This window comes from Neolamprologus multifasciatus, chromosome 13, assembly GCF_963576455.1.
Source record: "Neolamprologus multifasciatus chromosome 13, fNeoMul1.2, whole genome shotgun sequence".
Lineage (NCBI taxonomy): Eukaryota > Metazoa > Chordata > Actinopteri > Cichliformes > Cichlidae > Neolamprologus > Neolamprologus multifasciatus.
Window position 1 is genome coordinate 24212420 of NC_140451.1, and position 19236 is coordinate 24231655.

General features: G+C 40.5%; 1 protein-coding gene across 1 annotated transcript; it reads left to right on the forward strand.

Annotated features, from left to right (window-relative positions):
- The first annotated feature begins 14866 nt into the window (after positions 1–14866).
- On the forward strand, positions 14867–17016 carry olig3 (oligodendrocyte transcription factor 3). The gene has a single exon (XM_085182367.1). It carries the CDS (start codon positions 15123–15125, stop codon positions 16005–16007), a length of 885 nt encoding a protein of 294 aa, XP_085038493.1. The 5' UTR covers positions 14867–15122; the 3' UTR covers positions 16008–17016.
- The last annotated feature ends 2220 nt before the right edge of the window (positions 17017–19236 follow it).

Sequence of the window (19236 nt, forward strand, 5' to 3'; positions counted from 1 at the left end):
ATTATGAGAAGAAAAAACAATCTTGCTGACATACAGCTTATGTTCAAATATTTGACGCTTGGAGAAAGAAAGCAATAATTAAATGTTATTAATAAAGCGTGTTTAAAATGAAAGTGCGATACTACAAAAAATTTAAACAATGAAAAACTAAAAGTAGTTCCTAAAAATCCATAATGCACATATTCACAGCATTTATGTGAAATAACACAAGAGCAGCTTGTCCTCTGAACACAGTCCCAGATATCAGCTTCCAAAAGCTTAAGAGAATAAAAAGCTTAAGAGAAAAAAAAGCATTTCTTTAGCTCAGATTTAAATATCGCCACAGCTGAGGAATTTCTGAGGTCGCTTGGGAGAGTTTTAGTTCAACCACAGCAGAGGCACAATAAACTTCGACCACAGGACAGTCAAGAGTGACTGGGGAGCAGACCCTAATGATCTTCAGGAAGTGAATGGATGCAGCATATATAACACATATGCAGGTGTAAGACCATTTAAGGCTTTAAATACAAATAGTGCAACTTTATAGTAGTATACTACTAACTGTGGTTTGTAGTGGATTACAGTGGTCCAGTCTAAATGTAACAAATCTGATGCTTTTAAAACAAATTCTATTTTTACCAACAAATTCTGTCTTCACCACTAATCTGATCTTTTTCTAATGCACATTATTTTGATTAATGAAATAGGAACACAATTTAAAATTGTTTGTAGAGGTTTAAAACCCTTTTTTTTCTTTCTTTTTTTCATGACATAATCATACAGTAATTAAACTGTCCTTGTGTCACACTCGAGGATACGGCGAACAAATGTGTCACTCAGTAAAAACCAGCCAAATCACAAACCCTTTTCTCTGTAAAGGAGAAAAAGACCCAGAGAAGACTATTGTGCATTTAATGCTATTGACTAAATGATAATCTTAAAGCTCGTAGTTCGCTTTGGCAAATGGTCAGCGGGGATGGAGAGCATATGTAATCTGTACCCAACTGGCTAACAACATTCAAAAGCAGCTGCGTGTGTCCTTTAAGGGGTCTAATAAACAAGCATGGAGGAAAATGGCTGAACGATCCCACTGAGAGCTCAACACCTGCACACACTCAGCTCACCAAAACAGCTGGTGCGATCCACGGCGAGGTTTCCCCTCGTTCTGGAGAGGAGTCTTTGTTCGATCTCAGCTGATATGATACGTTTGAATGTTCTTTCATTGGAGATGTTTAAATACCATCTCAGGTCAAACCATTTTATCACACAGCTGCTTAAATTGTGAACCACTATTTTTGAATCCAAAAGTGCACAAAAGTCACCATTTTTATCTTTCTTTACAAGGTTGCTCAGGTAAAATGCTTTGTCCCTGTTCCTAAACTGAAGTGTCAGCTAAATCTGCAAATCTGCAAAACTGCTCGCTTTCTGAAGCTTTGTGTTGAGTCATTTTTTGCAGTTTATGGTCCAGGATCCTTGTGTCATTTTTAGCTTCAGAGTGTTACTGCTTTTATTGAAACCAACAGTACACAAGAGATAGCAGAGCATTTCAGGAGCTTTGTTGTTCTTTCAGGAGTAAAAATATAGAAGCAAAGGCTGATGAGTTCATCACAATTAAAAGCTTATGATGTGATGATCCACTATGGCTTGGTTTAGTTGTTATTTAAGGTTTAAAGCAAGACATTAAAGCAAACAAACAAATAAATAAATGCTTCTTCAGCTACCTGTCAATTTCGAGATTGTGGAAAGAAAAATGCCCCATACACATGCCAGTATTCATTTAATTACTCAAATTATTCTATGTTTAATAAGATTATACCTCATGTGCAAATTACATCCAATTTCCAAAAACTTAAAAATAGACAAATAAAGAAATAATTAATTTAAATCCACTATGTAATTGTTTTACAACACAAAGCTTTCAAAGTCTGATTTCATACTCTGATAATCAGAAAGTGTTCAAGCAGTTTCAAATACTCTAATCACCGCAGTGTTTTTTGCTTCTTTTTTTAATACTTTATTGGAGCACAATCTTTCAGAAGCTCTCTAATACACCGCATTATTTTCAACTGAAGGAATACAGTTGTGAATAAAATGTCGAGCTATCTCTACCTTATTCACCTGCCATCTCACCTGAAATAAATCAGTAACTAATGGGCAATATTTTATAATAAAGTATAATATTAATTATCAACTGCCAGAAAACTAAGCCAGAGTTGACTTATTCAAATTGTTTTGTTTAGTTGGATGTTTAAAATTGAGACGTTACATGAATGTAAATCAGATAAAATATCACTTTAGAAGCTGGAGCAAAGGTTCTGCTTTGCTACTTTACCACACAAGCAAAACATCGTGATCTCCAGACCAGCTTCAACCGTCTGTTTTGACAGAGCAGGGCAGGGTTTCCACAAACTTGAAAATCATCTGTTAACGGTTTCAATCGTGCAGTGTCTCCTTGGCTCACTGCGTCTTGATAAGCCCGGCAAGCTTCGGCTCTGTGTGTGTGTTATGTGTGTGTTTTGTGTGTGTTTTGGCTGGACCCTCCGCGGCTGTGTGTGTGGGTGGTTGCCTCCACCCATTAGAACGGGTCATCTCTCTCTCATGGAGAGTTTTCACGGCTGTGGAGCGGATTAGGAGCAGAGAGGGAGGCAGACAGAGAGAGAGGAGAAGAGATTATTGGGCATGCTGGAAGGAGGAAGGAGGGAGTCTCAAAAAGCGAGAATTAGCATCTACACTTCAGCATTTGTTTGTGGTATGTAGCTGACACTCATCCAGAGTGCCCGGGTGTACAGTGAGTACAAATGGAGGAACAAGTGAACACTGGCATCTCGTCACAAGTGGCCTTTAGAAGAGAGGAAAGGAGGTCTGAAGGGAAGAGAGAGGAGACTGTTGGGTTAAAGAGAGCCTATGTTAATGCATTTATAATTACATAAACTACAAGACAGGTTAAATCTATGCTGACATTTTAACAAGGTTTAAAAATCCGAGCCAAGATAATATTTGTTCCAATCCCTGCTTATTTAAACTAAATTATCTTGTAATTATAATTGCAGTGTGATAAGTTTCACTTTGATTAACAGATAGAAGCTTAAGGTAAAAGTCAAGCGCATAGAAATTAAAATATTCTTTATTTAAATATTCTAAACCACTCATGTGGTTGCAAATTGACTAAAGACTTACTAACTTTTTTTATGGCTTATGTGATCGAGTCTAGAGGTCCATGATAAACTGAAACGACACCAAAGCAGAAGAAGAAGAAGTTTAAATATCTAGGGTCAACCATCCAAAGAAACGGAGAGTGCACAAAAGTGTCAGAAGACCAGCAGGAAGGGTGAAAGACGTCTTTTACAAGATGCTAATGAAACCTGCTGAGGTATGAATTGGGGTTGGTGGCACTGAGGAGGCTGAGGTGGAGGTGGCAGAGCTGAAGATGCGTAGATTTGTATTGGGAGTGACCAGAATGGAAAAGATTAGAAATGAGTATATCAGAGGGACAGCTCAGGATGAGTGCTTTGGAGACAACGTTAGAGAGGCAAGGCTGAGGTGGTTTGAACATGTGCAGAGGAGGGTTATAGATATACTAAATATAAAGGGTGTTGAAGATGGAACTGCCAGGCGGTAGGAAAAGAGGAAGATTAACTGATGTAGTGAACTAGGACATGCAGAGGGTCGGTGTGACATAAGAGGATGCTTTTGGATCATTTGGAGGCAGATGATCCACTCTGGTGACTGAAGGGAGCAGACAAAAGAAGAGTGTCTTGTTGCCTTTCTTTCCCCACCGTTTATTGTTATCCGCCCCACCCTTTTCCCATCTTGTGTGTAACTTGAAAATTTACCGACATCCCGAAATGTTACAATATACCTTCTGGACCAAGAAGATTGCCATAAAATTACAAAGTTGCCTTTGTTGTTGTTTTTTGTTAGAAATATGTCAAGGCCTGCTGTTTTAAGCCCTTTAGGTGTGCATTTGACCCACCTGAACCTCCCAGTTATGTTGCAGTGGTGACATTTTGAAGCATGTTCGTTTAAACTGGCTTCTCATTGTGTAAAATACGTGACAGGGGGTGGGGGGGGGGGGAGGGGGCCACCCATCTGTCAGCATGCCACATCTCAAAGCAATTGTTTTAAAAAAAAGTTGCAAAACCAACGGCGTTAAAATGTCATTGTGTTCCATCTCATATTTATAATGAATTACAGGCTCGACAGTCAGAGAATATATGATCGTCTTTATGGAATGTTTACATCTCGGTGGGTGTCTGAATGGAGCCGGGAGGTGATTAAGACATGAAGTGAACCAAACATTAAACCAGACAAAGTTTCGCATTTACAATTAAAGTTTGAACTACGATCTTAATGGCTGTCCCTCTCTTTCACACACACAAAGACACGACACATCCCCCCCTGCACACACACACACACACACACGGAGGAGCACCATTCGCCAGTTGGTCTTAAAGAGGCAAATTCCTCCACAGCATTTTCTCAACATCGTAAAGCGTCTGCCGTTAAAGCAATGTTTTTTCAATCCGTCTGCTCCCCCTGACATTTCCAGATAACGTTGGCGTTAGGTTGATTTGGGGGAATTTGCACACCATATGCTGCTGTGTCAAACACCTACATTTAAGCCGACTATGCCTCTGCATCTCCTAATAGCGGCATCATTGGAGCTTGTTTATCTAATGTGCCTGTTAATGTTATTTATTGGGAGTCTGCCCGCTATCCAGTTCCTCCATGCATGCTAAGGAGACAGACATAAGATATGCAAATGCTAACGTCGACCGAACTTTGTGGCAGTAAAACAGAACATTTGCATTTGATGTAGCACATAATAAACTAGTTATTAGCATTTTAAATGCGTCAAACAAACTTGAAAAATGTGGCCTGTGCTGATGTGCTTTTTATTATTGCTGTGTGCAAGGAAAACACACATACACACGCCACACGTGCCTTCAAACGCTCAAAAAAAAAAAAAGAGTGCATGGGGAGACACATTACTATAAAACTGCTGTACACAGGACAGGATGTCACGAGGCAAAGAGTCACAGGACGGATGATTTTGTTTCCTCACCGTCTGGTATTTTGGTGCCATAAACTTCCTCTTTCTCAAACTCTATTAAGCTATGCAGAAAATTTTATTTCATCAGCAAATCAGAGAAGAAACTTCAGTTTCAGCTTTGACAAGAAGAGATGATAAACAGGCTGGCCTGCCTGCTGCTGATTTATTAACTGAGTCACAAGCATAGGCTGTATATAAAGGATGGACATAGATTTTCTGGTCTGAACAATGAAACCAAAGTGAAAGTGCCTTAAAATGCCATTCTTTTCAGTGGCCAGTGGGGGGCGATGGTTTCAAAAAGAAGGCAGATATCTCTTACTGTAATGCACAAAATCTGTGTTCATTTACCTTGAAGAGTTGAGGAACCAAACATGGCCAGATGTAGCTGCTGGGCTGAAGACACAAGTGTACGATTATGCTGGTTTTTCCCACGGTTTTAATGGTATCCCTTCAAGGTTTAAAGACATACAAATACACACAGATAGATGTTGCAACTGTTTAAAAACTTTGCAAAAAAAACCCTCGACAAAGTCTTGGCCTCTGGTTGTGACTTTTTCTCCTCCTTATCAGCGCGTTTGACGTGATATTGTCTGAAGTGGCGACACCTATCGTTTCAAAATATTAGTTAGTGTTGACAAGAAATAAATATAGCACAGCTGCAGGGGCCTATATGACCCTTTAAGGAACAATTTTAGCTGCTACTCTAGGTCAAATTTTTGTGAAACTTGCACACAATGACTACCTCAAGGGTTTTTAACCACACTGCGCTTAAGGTAATACAGGTTGTTTTACGGGGACTTGCTACTCCTCGTGGAGTATTGGTGAGATTTCACTGGAACAAGATTTATTTGTCCTTGATGTGACTGTTTACAAGCTTCCTTGATGTCTCTGTGGATTTTATTTCTCACTAGTTTGTGCAAGACAGCAAACCAACCAAGAAAACTTGTAACTTTCTTTCTGTATTTCATGCATTATACTAACCTATTAATTGTGATGGACCATAAGTCAGATAGTGTTATTGACATGCTGCCATTAATCCACCTCCTAGTAGTGCAAGGATGCAATCAGAAGCAAATTTGACTTCAGTGACTTGCCCGAGGACACTTTGGCAGGTGGAAGATCAAACAGCTAACCATGGGAGTAGCAGCACAAGTCAGCCGATCACAGCCTGCACATGAAAAATCCACTGTGCTCACCCAATTTTTGGTTCCCACCTGTGATATTCCACTTCAACCCCTGCTGATAGCCTCAAACCCAGCCTCAAAGTATCCCAAGTGACTGTACTGCTGGTGTTGGTCTCAAGCCTGGATAATGGATGGTTGCATCAGGAAACACATCTGGAATTAAATTTTGCCAAATCAAACATGAGGATCGATCTGTAGCAGGATCAGCCGAAGGCACCGTTACCCCATAGCTTAGCAGCTAATTCCTATGGCTATAAACAAAGCAACAACAGTAATAATGTGTAAATAAACTGATATTTATATGGCTTTTTTTTTTTTTTGCGTATTTTCCTGAGCATCCATATGAAATTCTAGTATTATGACTATCCTGGTACCTAAATGATTTTAATGGGAGTAACACTCATTAGTTAAGCTCATATTTCTTTTTTCTATCTTCTCTTCCTTTTTAGACTGTTTGTGTGATTAGCATGCTGAGCCAGAGCTTCAATGAATAAGAAGCATGGATGGCTTATGTTTCACTGCCCCTGCTACCTAGCGAACACAGAGCGCCGGGGGGGAGCTGTCTGAATTGGTTTTTCATTAGGAGTTAATGATGTGATAATCTCTCTAACAGTATCCAGGCCTTAGACCCTGCAGCCTGCAGTACTCCTCTAATCGAGTGTGTATGAGTGTGTCTGCCGTCCAACATACATATGTTTAAAAGAAGGGACTGTATTTGTGAATGTGAATCATTATAACCCAGTGTGGATGGTGAGCGTTATACAGTCAGGGTTGAGATGGATGGGCAGTCATCACTGAACCACACATGCACGCAAACATGTGCACAGATCAGACCTGATCTGATCTCTACATGTAACCCCGCTCACCCACCCTCACCCCATCACACCAGCTTAAATCTTACATGTTAATCTCCCTCCTTCTCTCTGTCTTTCTCTCAAACACGCACAAACATACTCGCTTTCATTCTCCGCTTGCAGAGACCCCTGCTTCATTTTCTGGTCATGTGCACCCATTGCGAGGGGGCGAAGCGGACACAAAGTGAAACAGGGAGCAGAATGGGGAGGAGAGGAGGCGAGGCTGGAGCTGCGGCCTGAAAGGAGGCGGTGGGAGGTGTCTAATTGTCCCACGCTGAAAGGGACAGTTAAAAGGAGAATCTTGTTGCAAAAGCTGGTGGGCTGGGCTGGAGGCTGGTTAAGTGCTGGTGGTGTGTGTAACCGTGTGTGTGTAACTGTGTGTGTGTGTGTGTGTGTGTGTCTGTGTGTGCTTGTATGAGTGTGAGTCTAATGAGGAGGAGGATGACTGATGACCAAAGGGAGGATGATACTGAAGAGGATGAGTTTAAAGGTTAAAGAAATAAATTAAAATTGCAGTTAAGTTAGTTTTAGAGCAAAAATATTAATATCAACACTCAACACGATCCAATATTGTAATTAGCTAATAAAAAAGCTAATTAATTCCAAAAATGTATAACTAACAGCGTGCATGGTGTCACTTTCACTCCTGGTTTGCACTCACACACCCTGAAAGACATCCAACAAAACAGAGGTTATAAACTATGTTGCATGGTAGAAAATCCAATTAATTTATATTTAAGACAGTACTGCTTATTGACAAAACATATTATACTATCTAAGACAATGCTGGTATAATTTTTAATGTGATGAAAATGCTGTCAAACCCTGATAATATTGATATAAAGCATTTGCTTTCCCTGAGAAAACGAGACAAGGCCTAACATGTGAGGCACATGGGCAGTATATGTAGTGCCTTAACCTTGCCTTTTTACATTTTTATTATGTGCTACATTGGTGTGCATCATGAATGATCCACTAATACAAATAAGCCCCTTGTTCTAGTGTACCTCCAAGTATATGTTGGTAAATATAATTACACCATAATATCAAGTAAAAGAGGTGAAAATTCCATTTGTTTCTTGGGCTGTATTATAAAGTATTACTAAAATTTCCAGAGGAAACTCTACCTACCTTGGCTACTTTTGTACTTATGCTGTATCACTGCTATTTTACAATAATGTTGCTGCTGCTTTCATCTGATGGTGATAGATTTACACTTTGAGTTAGGTCATGTGTCATCAGTGACAGTAGCTCAAAAAGAAAAAACATTACTTTTTTTTATATAGTCATAAAAATCATTATCACAGATTTTCTTAAACTATCTTATGGTTTAAGGGTACATCACCCATTCCTACCAACTGTACAGGCCATCCAACAAATTCAAGTTCTTTAATCCATATCACTAGTCATCGCCATGCACCTACCAGGTAGTCATGCTAGTTACCTCAATCTAATGCAATCTAACAGCAGTTCATGAAGTAATCACAACCTCTAATCTACTGAGTCGTGTCCCCGAGCATAATTTTTCATTGGGCTAAGCTCATATATATAGATTCATGTGCCATCACTTCAAATGCACTAAGCTACTAGTAACTGAAGGGTTAGCTTTAGGTCTGTGAAGGTCTGTTAGCTTTAGCTTTACTGACCTCGTGCCGATCAGGTGCTTCATTACCAAATGGCATGATTTAATTTGACTTACTGTTGTAGAGTATATCAGCAGAGAGGACATTTTTGGGTGGGCATAGACACCAACACTGTGGGGTTGTTGGTTCTGATTAGCAAGCTAGCTGTAGCGCTACTAACACAAGATGCAGGATGTAGCTGGTTTTAATAGCTTTGCTATGTACAGCTCAATTCTGTTGTCCTTAGGCCAATGCTCAGGTATACAGTACAATATATACACTGATCTCTCAGTTGTGTTACAACACATCTGACTTAGAGGCAGCAGTGCATCAAGGAGTCCAAGCATGCACCAAAAGGATGCTGTCATTTAACGGTCACAGGTGTTTACTTGATGTTTGACAAAGAACTGTTAAAGATGTAAAAGATTTCTTGCACTGATATGTAGCAAAGATTCTAAACTAAATTGTTTTCCAAAATTGTTTTCAATAAGGAAAACAAGAATTGCACACATTGATCAGTCGTGCATTGGGATGAAAAATATGTGTCTGAAAACTTCATTGCTTCTGTTTGATAAAAACATGCCTCAGAAAGCTTTGAGATGCCAATTTTGTATCAGAGTGTGTTCAGACAGAGAGAAATAAGAACATGAAGGTATGTTTCTTCATTACTGAAATGTTAATTTGACTTGTTTTTGCCTAATTAACGCCAGTGTCTTCCAAGAACAAAACAGCCCGACAAATATTAATTAGGACCTCAATATTCATGTTGGCAGAGATGGTTGTGAGGTCTGTAATTAACGAGATTTTAATCGTTTGATCATCTCCTTAATTAAAGGCTTGCTATAATTTGAAGGTTTGTTTACTTTTCACAAAATAGGAATGAAGAAATCTTATTGATATTCTTTTACCCACAATTCACCCAAAGAAAACTGAGAAGGCAAAATCAAGCTTTTAAAAGTTGCCATAACATATCTGAGAGGTGCGGTACATCTTTTACTTTTCAAATGTTGACCTATCATTTAGAAAAATAAATCTCAGAACTACTTTTTTTTACGTTTTTTGCTTGGCATCACTGTGAGATTTCAATACTCCTGTTGCTGTCTTCCATCTGCCACTCAAACACTTCATACTAAGCGAAATCTCTTTTAGTGTAACTTCAAACTGTGGTTTGATTTTGTCTTTGATGGGTAAAATGAAAGGAGTATACATCCACAGTTATTCATGCATGGATTGTATTCAGTAAAATGATGTGTAGGCAACGTTTCTGTAAGAAAAACAAACTCTATCCACTGTCAGCTCAACTATTTGCAAGAATTTACAAGTTTCTTTTTTATTTTAGATTATATTAGCATATAGAAACACATTTATCCTCCAGAAGAAGGAAGAAATATAGATTGAAAATCATTCACCACAGTTAATAAGCCACATGGCAGGAGCCCAATGCATTTAGGCATGTACATATGGTCAAGACGACCTGCTGAGGTGACTGAATGTGGCGTGGTTGTTATTTCAGACACTCCTGATCTAGTGGGGTTTTCCACACAACCATCTCTAGGGTTTACAGAGATTGGTCAGAAAAAGAGAAAATATCTACACAGTAGCCATTCTCTGGGCAAAAATGCCTTCTTGGTGAATAAAGGGAATAGTAGCTGATATAACTAATTGTTAAAACCTCATCTTTTTGAACCTTTAAGCACATGTGCTACAACAGCAGAAGACCATACTGGGTGACCCTGTAAGAGCAAGAAACTGAGGCAACAATTTCAGGCTGGTAGTGGTGGTTTAATGATGACACACACTGTGTCTCACCAACTGAACATTGTTTAAATGCCACAGCTTACCTGAGTACTGTTGTTGGTTATGTCCGTCCCTTTATGACCACAGCGTACCCATCTTCTGATAGCATCTTCCAGCAGGAAAACTCGCTATGTCATAAAGATCAGATCATCTCAAACTGTTTTCTTCAACATGATGATGAGTTCACTGTGCTCAAATGACATCAAAGAATTATGGCAGTCCAACACAGTACTAGCAAGGTGTAACTTATGAAGTAGACAGTGAGCATACAGTTACTTGATTGCTACAAATGAACGGTGCTAGGTTTCTGTTCCCACTTTTATATAGATGTTAATGGAGGTCCATAATAAATAAAGTCAGAATAACTCTCAGCAACAACTGCAATACATTTTTAGGTTTGTGTGAGAAATTATATTTCAACCATCAGTAACTATAATATAATTGAATTTTTATTTATTTAAAGTTACTGTCAGGTTTCTGTTTTTTTGTTTATTTGTTAAAGTATGTGGCATGAACCAATGCCACATACTGTCACATTTTACTCCTTTGATAGTCCTTTAAAGTGAAAGTTAGCATCAGATACAGAAGAGATGGCACAAAAGACAAACTCTACAAGTAAAAAAAAATTCTACAATATAAAACACACAACCCAACTTTTGTTAATATGCCAGCAAAGAAAAAAGTTTTATAGCAATTTTAAATCAAATTAATTGTTAGTGTCTTGTAGCCTCAAGCAGTTAGTTTTAACAAAATTGTTCAGCAGTAAATGTTACATTTTGGTGATTTTTGAAAAATAATGTTAACTGCTTCATCTTATTTATGATGATGTATTTTGGCTTTCAGGAGAGTCCAGGTGAAGCTCTAATCTCTTAAAGCCATAACAACATTTCTAATGAGTTCCTGCAACACATAAATAAATGTGTAAGGTCACAGAGTGAAGACTCATACGCCCACCTCCACAGACCAGGTAAGTGTTTACAGTCTTTACTGAAGTAAAGCATTGTTTGATGTACAGACGATTACTCCATGTGAACTAAAGCAGAAAGAACACAAAGAGGCAAAATGAGGAGACAAAACATGTCTAACTCCTGCCGATCTTTCCCGTTCTTCATTTCAGAGTATGAGAGAACTCAACACATAACATTTCATTCTTTTTTATACCAGTGACATCAGCTATTATCTTTGGCTCGGACTTTTACCTTCTTTATTGTCTCAGGTATGTGTGTCATTGTTCTTTAAGGTAAGAGATACTTAGCCAGTCAAGTGTCACAGACACTCAGTACTGACCACAAACTACCAGAGAGAAGCCTCCAGTCACTGTGGACTGTCCTGAGACTAGTAGAGGTGGTCTAGTAGCTGGAGCCTCCCAGGAGGTAGATGAAGAGGAGACTGGTTGCTACTCGAGATCATGTTTAATTTTTCCAGATGTTTTTACATTTAAATTGATGATCTGACTCAAACTCTATGGGCCTTTAGAGATCATAACAAATAAGATCTTCTGAACTTTTAGTTGTCTGTCGTCTTCTACTGGATCCTATCCCAGGTGCACCAGGCAGGATGCAAGATGAACAGGTAAACAGCAACAGGTCACTTGCAAAGTCCACATAGAAAGCCCCTCAGCCAGCTGATGTGTTCAAACCTGGGACCTTCTTTCTTTAAGGTGATGGTGCTAACCACCAAACCATCATGCTTCCGGACTTTTAGCACAACATATCTGTAATGCAGTAATACAGTATATACTGTAAGGAAAATAATGTGACTATAAAACAATACATCAAAGCATATAAATGCTTTCTAGTAGACTCTATTCAAGTAGAAACATTATAATAAAATTGTAAATGACCTATTATGGACTTAACTATGGTCAGTAATCTAAGCAGACCTCCTACCTCCTGCTCTTTGGTGACACATCAGAAATGTTTCTATATATCTCAGTCATTTAAAGGCATCTCTGTCTACATGCACACATGTGCAACACTCAATTTTCTCATGACCCAACGTATGATTGCATGGACCTGTGATACCTAATACACATACGTTACAGAATGGTATATGTACAACATTCAAAACTGCAAATATAGACAGCTTTTAAAATAGTAACAAACAGTGACGTCTAAGATAAAAAAAGCAATAGCGCTCGCTCGATTTGGGTCCCTGTGATTGTGTCCTTTTGCTGCCCAGAGAGCTGATGTGAGAGGGCAGAGAGCCACTTCTCAAAGAGAGGAAGAAAAAAAATGTGAGAAGGTTTCAAGAGGAGAAGCAAACCTAACCAGAATCTCGTGAGAAGGAGTACAGAGAGTGAGAAAGAGTGTGAGAGGAGGAGAGAGGGGGAGAGATAAAAAAGATACGAACAGAGGAATAAAAGGAAAACGAGGAGCTTACGCAGTGAAAAGAGCACATTATGGGCGACCTGCTGCGACAGTAGTGTGGGGAACGGTGAATAACTGCCTTCATTTAGGCCAGTGTCCTGGTGGTGTTGAATCAGAGGCCTCAGATGGACACACACACTCACAAACACTAAAATACATAAGCAAAAAAAATACCCTTTGCAAAGCATGTGTTCCTGCACAAATTGATATCTGACACACACACACACACACACACATGCTAACAGACCTGCTCTGCCCCTCTCATTCACACATTTCTCCACATTGGCCGGATTAGGAACACTTTCTCTTGGGTGTGCGAGGCTGCCCCACACACAAAGAAACACTTGGGGACAGGATTAGTAGGCTTACAGGGGATTCACATATGTCCAGTTCAAGCAATTGGTATTCAAAGCTTTACACTATCAAATGCCACCAAGAGAGAGCAAAGCCGACCAGCGCTTTTCTTTGCATTGGCAGCACCTTTATGAGAGGGGCTCTTTTGCTGGGCCAACAATGAGGCTGTGAATACACATTTTTACTGTTCTACCAGGGGGATCTCATTGGTGAAGGATGAAGCACGGAGCAGAGTTTGAGGCAGACTTTATTATCGGGGGTTTGAAGTGCTGGGTGGGTGAGAGTGCAGACGGATGGATGGATGGAGGCACGGATAGACAGATGGAGAGATAGGGATGCTGAGGTGGTTGGTCAGAGGAAGAGTGCTTCAGTTACTTCCACATGTTATTGTTGGTGGCTCATTCCCCCACTCCACCTCGACAAAACAGATCTGGAGTAGACTCTTCAGAGTGGAGAGAGCACTCTCAGCTGCTCAATATAGACAATACTGACTCAATTTACACCATTCGCACGATATTTTAATGCACATTGAAACATCAGCTTTTTGCTTCAGTGGATAAAAACTAACGTTTTGAATGTTTTCACTGTGTGTTGACAATACAGAATTTTTATGACTGCTTTTAAGATTTAGTAGTCTTTCTTCCCTTTTGTTTTTGACACATCTGTGGTTTGGCATGTTTTCCCATTTTGTCGTTTAAAATTCTTTAGACGTGGTTTGTGTGCATGGCTTGCATTTGGCTCATATTGTATTTTAAGTAGCCTTAATGAAATTTAATTGATTGCTGAAATGATTTCAATGTTTGAATGTTTTTATTTCAGTAGTATTTATTTTAAGATAATAATAATAATAATAATAATAATAATAATAATAATAATAATAATAATAATAATGTGCTTTCAGCACATGGAAGCTAGAAGTTGGACCATGAGGCACAGCCTTGTAAACTCTGACATCCGCATGCTGCCATATGGCCAGCAGAGTGCCGAGAGTCGGAGCCGGCATGTTACCTCCGTCCCAGCGGAGGCCCTGCACCCCTGCGGCAGCACTAACCGCTGAATGGGAAAAGCAATTTCCCTTCCCATTCCTCGTCATTCCCTCAGGCGGCCACCGGCGGAACCTCGGAGACTTTGGCTTAAATTTTGACCGTCCGATACAAAGTGAACAGCGTGTGTGTGAGTGTGTGTGAGGCTGATGATGTTTTCTTCTTTTACAAAAATGCAGCATGATCTCTGTAGTTGCGTTTGACAACAATTTTAAACGGCTCTTTTTTCAAAATGTATTTCTTCTTTCTTGGGATGTGATCGCGGTGCGTGTGTGCGTAAAATATGGGAAGTACTCATATCTTATAATAAACCGCGTGTGCTTTGTGCAGTAAAAATCACTAAGGAAGAAAACTGATCGGTTTCTCCAGGAAGAGCAACTTTCCCATCCACGAGAGAAGTGGAGGGGAGAGGAGAGGAGCGCGGTGCCCCCCGACAGTTTTCTGACAATGGCAGTGAATGGTTGCGCACCGCGGTCACTGGGACAGTCAAAGCACACCGCCCCCTTTCTAACGGGCACGTCATCTTCCTAACTAGGCGTTATGAATAGGAAAGCCGCTTTTGTCTGTCTGCGCGTATAAATACCCACAATCAGTGTCCCCCTCACCGCAGAGTGAAAGTCGACAGACACTGACGCAAAGTGGGAACCGATGTGATAAGGACAGAAGCACGGGACAGGAGGGATACAGGCAACATCAGGTGACCAGAGTGACTAAAGGCTTCGGGAAAAAGAGAGAAAGGGAGAGGCAGGGAGTAAAAGCTGAGAGGGGAGAGTGTGGGGAGAGAGTGAAAGTGAGAGTGAGAGAGAGAGAGAGGGAGGAAGCCAGCAGCGACCTCCTACCCAACAACCTCGGAAGCAAACTCATAAAATGAATTCAGACTCCAGCCCAAGCAGCAGAGCCTCATCCCCGGACATGGACGGCATGTTTCTCCGTGACCACCACCCGCATCACCACCACCATCATCACCACATTGGCTCCTCCGTGTCCTCCTCCACGCAGAGCGGCGAGCAGCAGCGCCAGAAGATGAGCGGGGGCGAGCACCTGCGCTCAGGAGAAGCAAAGTCCGCGTCTGTGGGAAGCAGCAGCAGTAGCAGCAGCAGCAGCAGCAGCAGCAACAAGTATAAACTGAAGAAGCAAGTCACCGAGGAGGAAATGTACCAGCTCCGTCTCAAGATCAACGGCCGGGAGAGGAAGCGCATGCACGACCTCAACCTGGCCATGGACGGCCTACGCGAGGTGATGCCCTACGCGCACGGGCCCTCAGTGCGGAAGTTGTCCAAGATCGCCACGCTGCTTCTGGCCAGGAACTACATCCTGATGCTCACCAGCTCCCTGGACGAGATGAAGCGGCTGGTAGGGGAGATATACGGAGGGCAGCACTCAGCCTTCCACTGCGGCACGGTGGCGCACGGCCCCGGCGGACACTCCGGAGGTCCCGCCGCTGCCGCCGCTGCAGCAGCCGCTGCCGCTCACCAGGTGCACCCTCTTCTCGGGAGCGCGCTGTCTTCTTCCACGTCCTCCACTCTGTCCAGCGCGCTGCCGGGGCTCACGTCCATCAGAGCACCCCATTCCCTGATGAAGGGCGCTCCAACTGCGCCCTCGGCCCTGCAGCTGGGCTCCGGTTTCCAACACTGGGCTGGGCTGCCGTGTCCCTGCACCATCTGCCAGGTGCCTCCGCCTCCTCCACACATCCCCATCACTTCCACCGGCCTCACGAGACTCTCAGGGGAGGGGAAAGACGGGATGAAATGATGCCCGTGTGTCTGATGAGCAGCAGAGACTGAGAGATGTAATGATGTTTGTAAATAGATAATTCAGGGCATGAGGGGAAATTTGGCCTCACTGGTGCATGTCGTTGTTTAGTCTGTTTTCTTGTTTGGCGTATAACAGAAAAGCCTTTTTCCTCCTTGTAACAAGGACTTGGACTATATATATAAAGACTACTGATTTTTGCCAGTTGATGGTTAAAAAAAAAGGAAAGAAAATACACACCGCGCTCCTCCTGTGTTTAACTGAGTCTTCGTTGCACATGACATTGTGAAAGGTGAAGGAGGCAGCATGAACATTTTAATTCTGCTTCTTTCTTTTTCTTTTCTTTTTTTTTTTAAACATTTTTAAAATATATCAAGCGTCATTTTGTGAAAACGAAGAATGCTCTGTGCCTTGTACCAAGGATTTTAAACTTGAGTTCTATGTATAAAATAAATAACAACATGTTTGTGTTTGGCTAAAACGATTGAGCCACCACGGAAATTTGTTTTAAATTTTTTTAAGATTTATTTTAATCGTGTGGCTCACTGTGTGTCGCTTTGTGCCCTGATTTCTATTGATTTCTATTTTGATTTTAACTTCTGTTTTTTTTTGCATGATGGTGTAATTATCACAGCATGATTGTTTTTGCTGAAATGAATTTGTTATGCCCAGAGACCCCGTGTCTTTATTTTTGTACATTGTTGATGACTGATGAAATATTTATTATCGCCCAGCGTCACTGGATGAAATTTCAATAAAACTGGAATTATGAATCATACCCAATTTATTCCTCTGTTTCTTTTAAATACTCACTTGAAAGCCCAAATCATCGAAACGACTTTTTTTTTCTATCATATAAGAATTAAACCCCCGGAAGTTTAAGTCAGTTTTACTTTTTTATTTCTTTAATTAATTTTAGTAGTTTCAGACAGAATCTTAAGATAAATACGAAGCTGTGCTTCTTTAAATATTTTATTTTGCCCAAATATATGTAATCATTGCACATTAAAAAAAACAAATCTTGTTTTAAATAATAATTATTGCGCAATGATTATAAACATTTCAAGGCCTCAGACAAAAACACCTCAGCGCGTTTTTTCTTTTACACTTCTCATCATTATTTGTTCTTTTTTTAAGACCCCGGATTTTTCTGCTTATTTAAAACAGACTACATTGAAATCAACAAAACGCAGAGATTTATAGATAAATGAACATTTGCTATTTTATAGTAAAGATTTCTAAGGAAAACTACATATAAATATGTGAAAATTAGCATCTGATATTTTTCTCCTTTAAATGATCCTAGAATAACTGCTGAAATTACGCAGCAGGACATTAAACATTTTGCTGGTTGTTCAAATTCATGTTTTAGAACTGTTCTAAAATTAACCAAAGTTTTGAAGCCATGTCACCTTCTTCTCGGGGCATACATGTCTGCACAATAACACGAATGCATCATTTATTTAGGATTCGCGCAAATGTTAGGAAAAGGGAGAAACGAGAGGGAAATAAGGCACTGAGCTGCAGCCTAATGGAGCCCAGCTGAATTGGTCCCTGTAGCAGCTAGAAAGTGATCCGCCTTGGGGAGCGCAGAGCAGTTTGTCCGCCGGGTCCCTTGGGTGTTTCTCCGTCTCATCTCTGCAGCGACAGAATGCACGTATGTTTGTGGAGATTACAAGTTAATTGTTCATGGGGGACCGAGAGGAGAAAATCACATCACAGAGAGGCGTCGGGATTACAGGCTTCTAAATGTAGAAGATTATACATTCAGACCCCCTCCTCGGCCTCGCCGTATGCAAATGAGTGTGTGGATTAAAAAAAGTAAAGAAAGACAGAAAGAGAAAAGGAGACGAAGCCCTTTTGTAACTTATTTGGAGGGAAGAAAACACAAGTTTGGTGGCTAAGTCGAGAAAGAGTGAAAGAGTTCATTTTACGCTTCTTCTTCTTCTTCTTTTTGTCTTTAGGAATGAGTATAGCCTGTCTGTCCCTCGCAAGCTGCCAGATGGGATGTAAATAGCTGGGTAGCTGCAATGGCCTTTTAACCACACAACACTGAGGAGGATGTTGTCAAGGGAAGCTGGCGGTTTGCGAGTTAATAGTCATGAGTTGGGGTAATTACTTAAGGTTTATTATGCTCTGGTTTCAAAGGAAATAGACTCTTCAATGGGCCGAGAAATACTTCTTAATTCTGGCTAATTAGGAGCCGAGCAAAGCAGAGACAACTGCTGCTTCTGCTGCTACCAGAGAGGGAGAGCATTTGTAAGTAAGCCACAAAATAACGCACAAAACAATCATGCACATGCAAATGGCGTGCACAAGACACATCCGTGTTAAAGAGAGGAATGTAAACCAGCTTAAATTTGGAAGTGTACGTCCTGCTCTGATATGTCGATCACATGGCAACAGGAGCATCTTCCTGCCTTTGGCCTGCACACTGAAATGGAAGATTTCCCTCTTATTCTTCTGAAAGCTGGAAAGGTAAACAGAAAAACTAACTTGCAAGCAGCGAGTGAATTACAGGTTTTCTGTGTTTATCTAACAGAGGGGCTTATCTTCCTGGCAGGGCTCACAAAAATTATCCTCATTAGACTGAGACTTTTAGTTTTGTTTTAAATAAATCCCACTGATATTCAGATTTGTCTTTTTCATTAAGGCAAAAACAGGAGGAGAGAAGAGGATAATAATGCAACACAACAACAATAACAACATCAACACAAACGCAAAACTAAAAAGAAGAACTGATAATGTTAAGGACCAAAAAACTCAACTGGAAAAATAAAAACGGCTTTCAAATTTGGAAATTTTTATATATTTGAGCACCTATTTTAAGGTTAAAGCAGAAGGTTGTTGGACAGCTGACTTTGGTCTTCTTCTGGTATGCAGTTCTGCAGCAAACATCAAACTTAGAGAATGTGCGAACAGAGAAATACAAATAACATCATTAAAGCAACATTAAGGCATTATAAGTGAAAAAGGTGTTTAATGCGGAAATTATATCAAAAATACCAAAAATACTTACAAAGAAAGCTATAAACTATAAAAAATGAGATGCATATATATTTATATAGCACGTGAAAGAGGCTGTGAGAGCAAATCTATCATTTCTACAGAAACTATCTGTGTTTTTGTTTGCAGGCTGGTCAGCGATCATAGGATGGACTCGTGGCCATCAGCTCTTCTTTTCATGAGGCTTGACAAATGACTGGCCCTTTACAGAGCACACACCTGT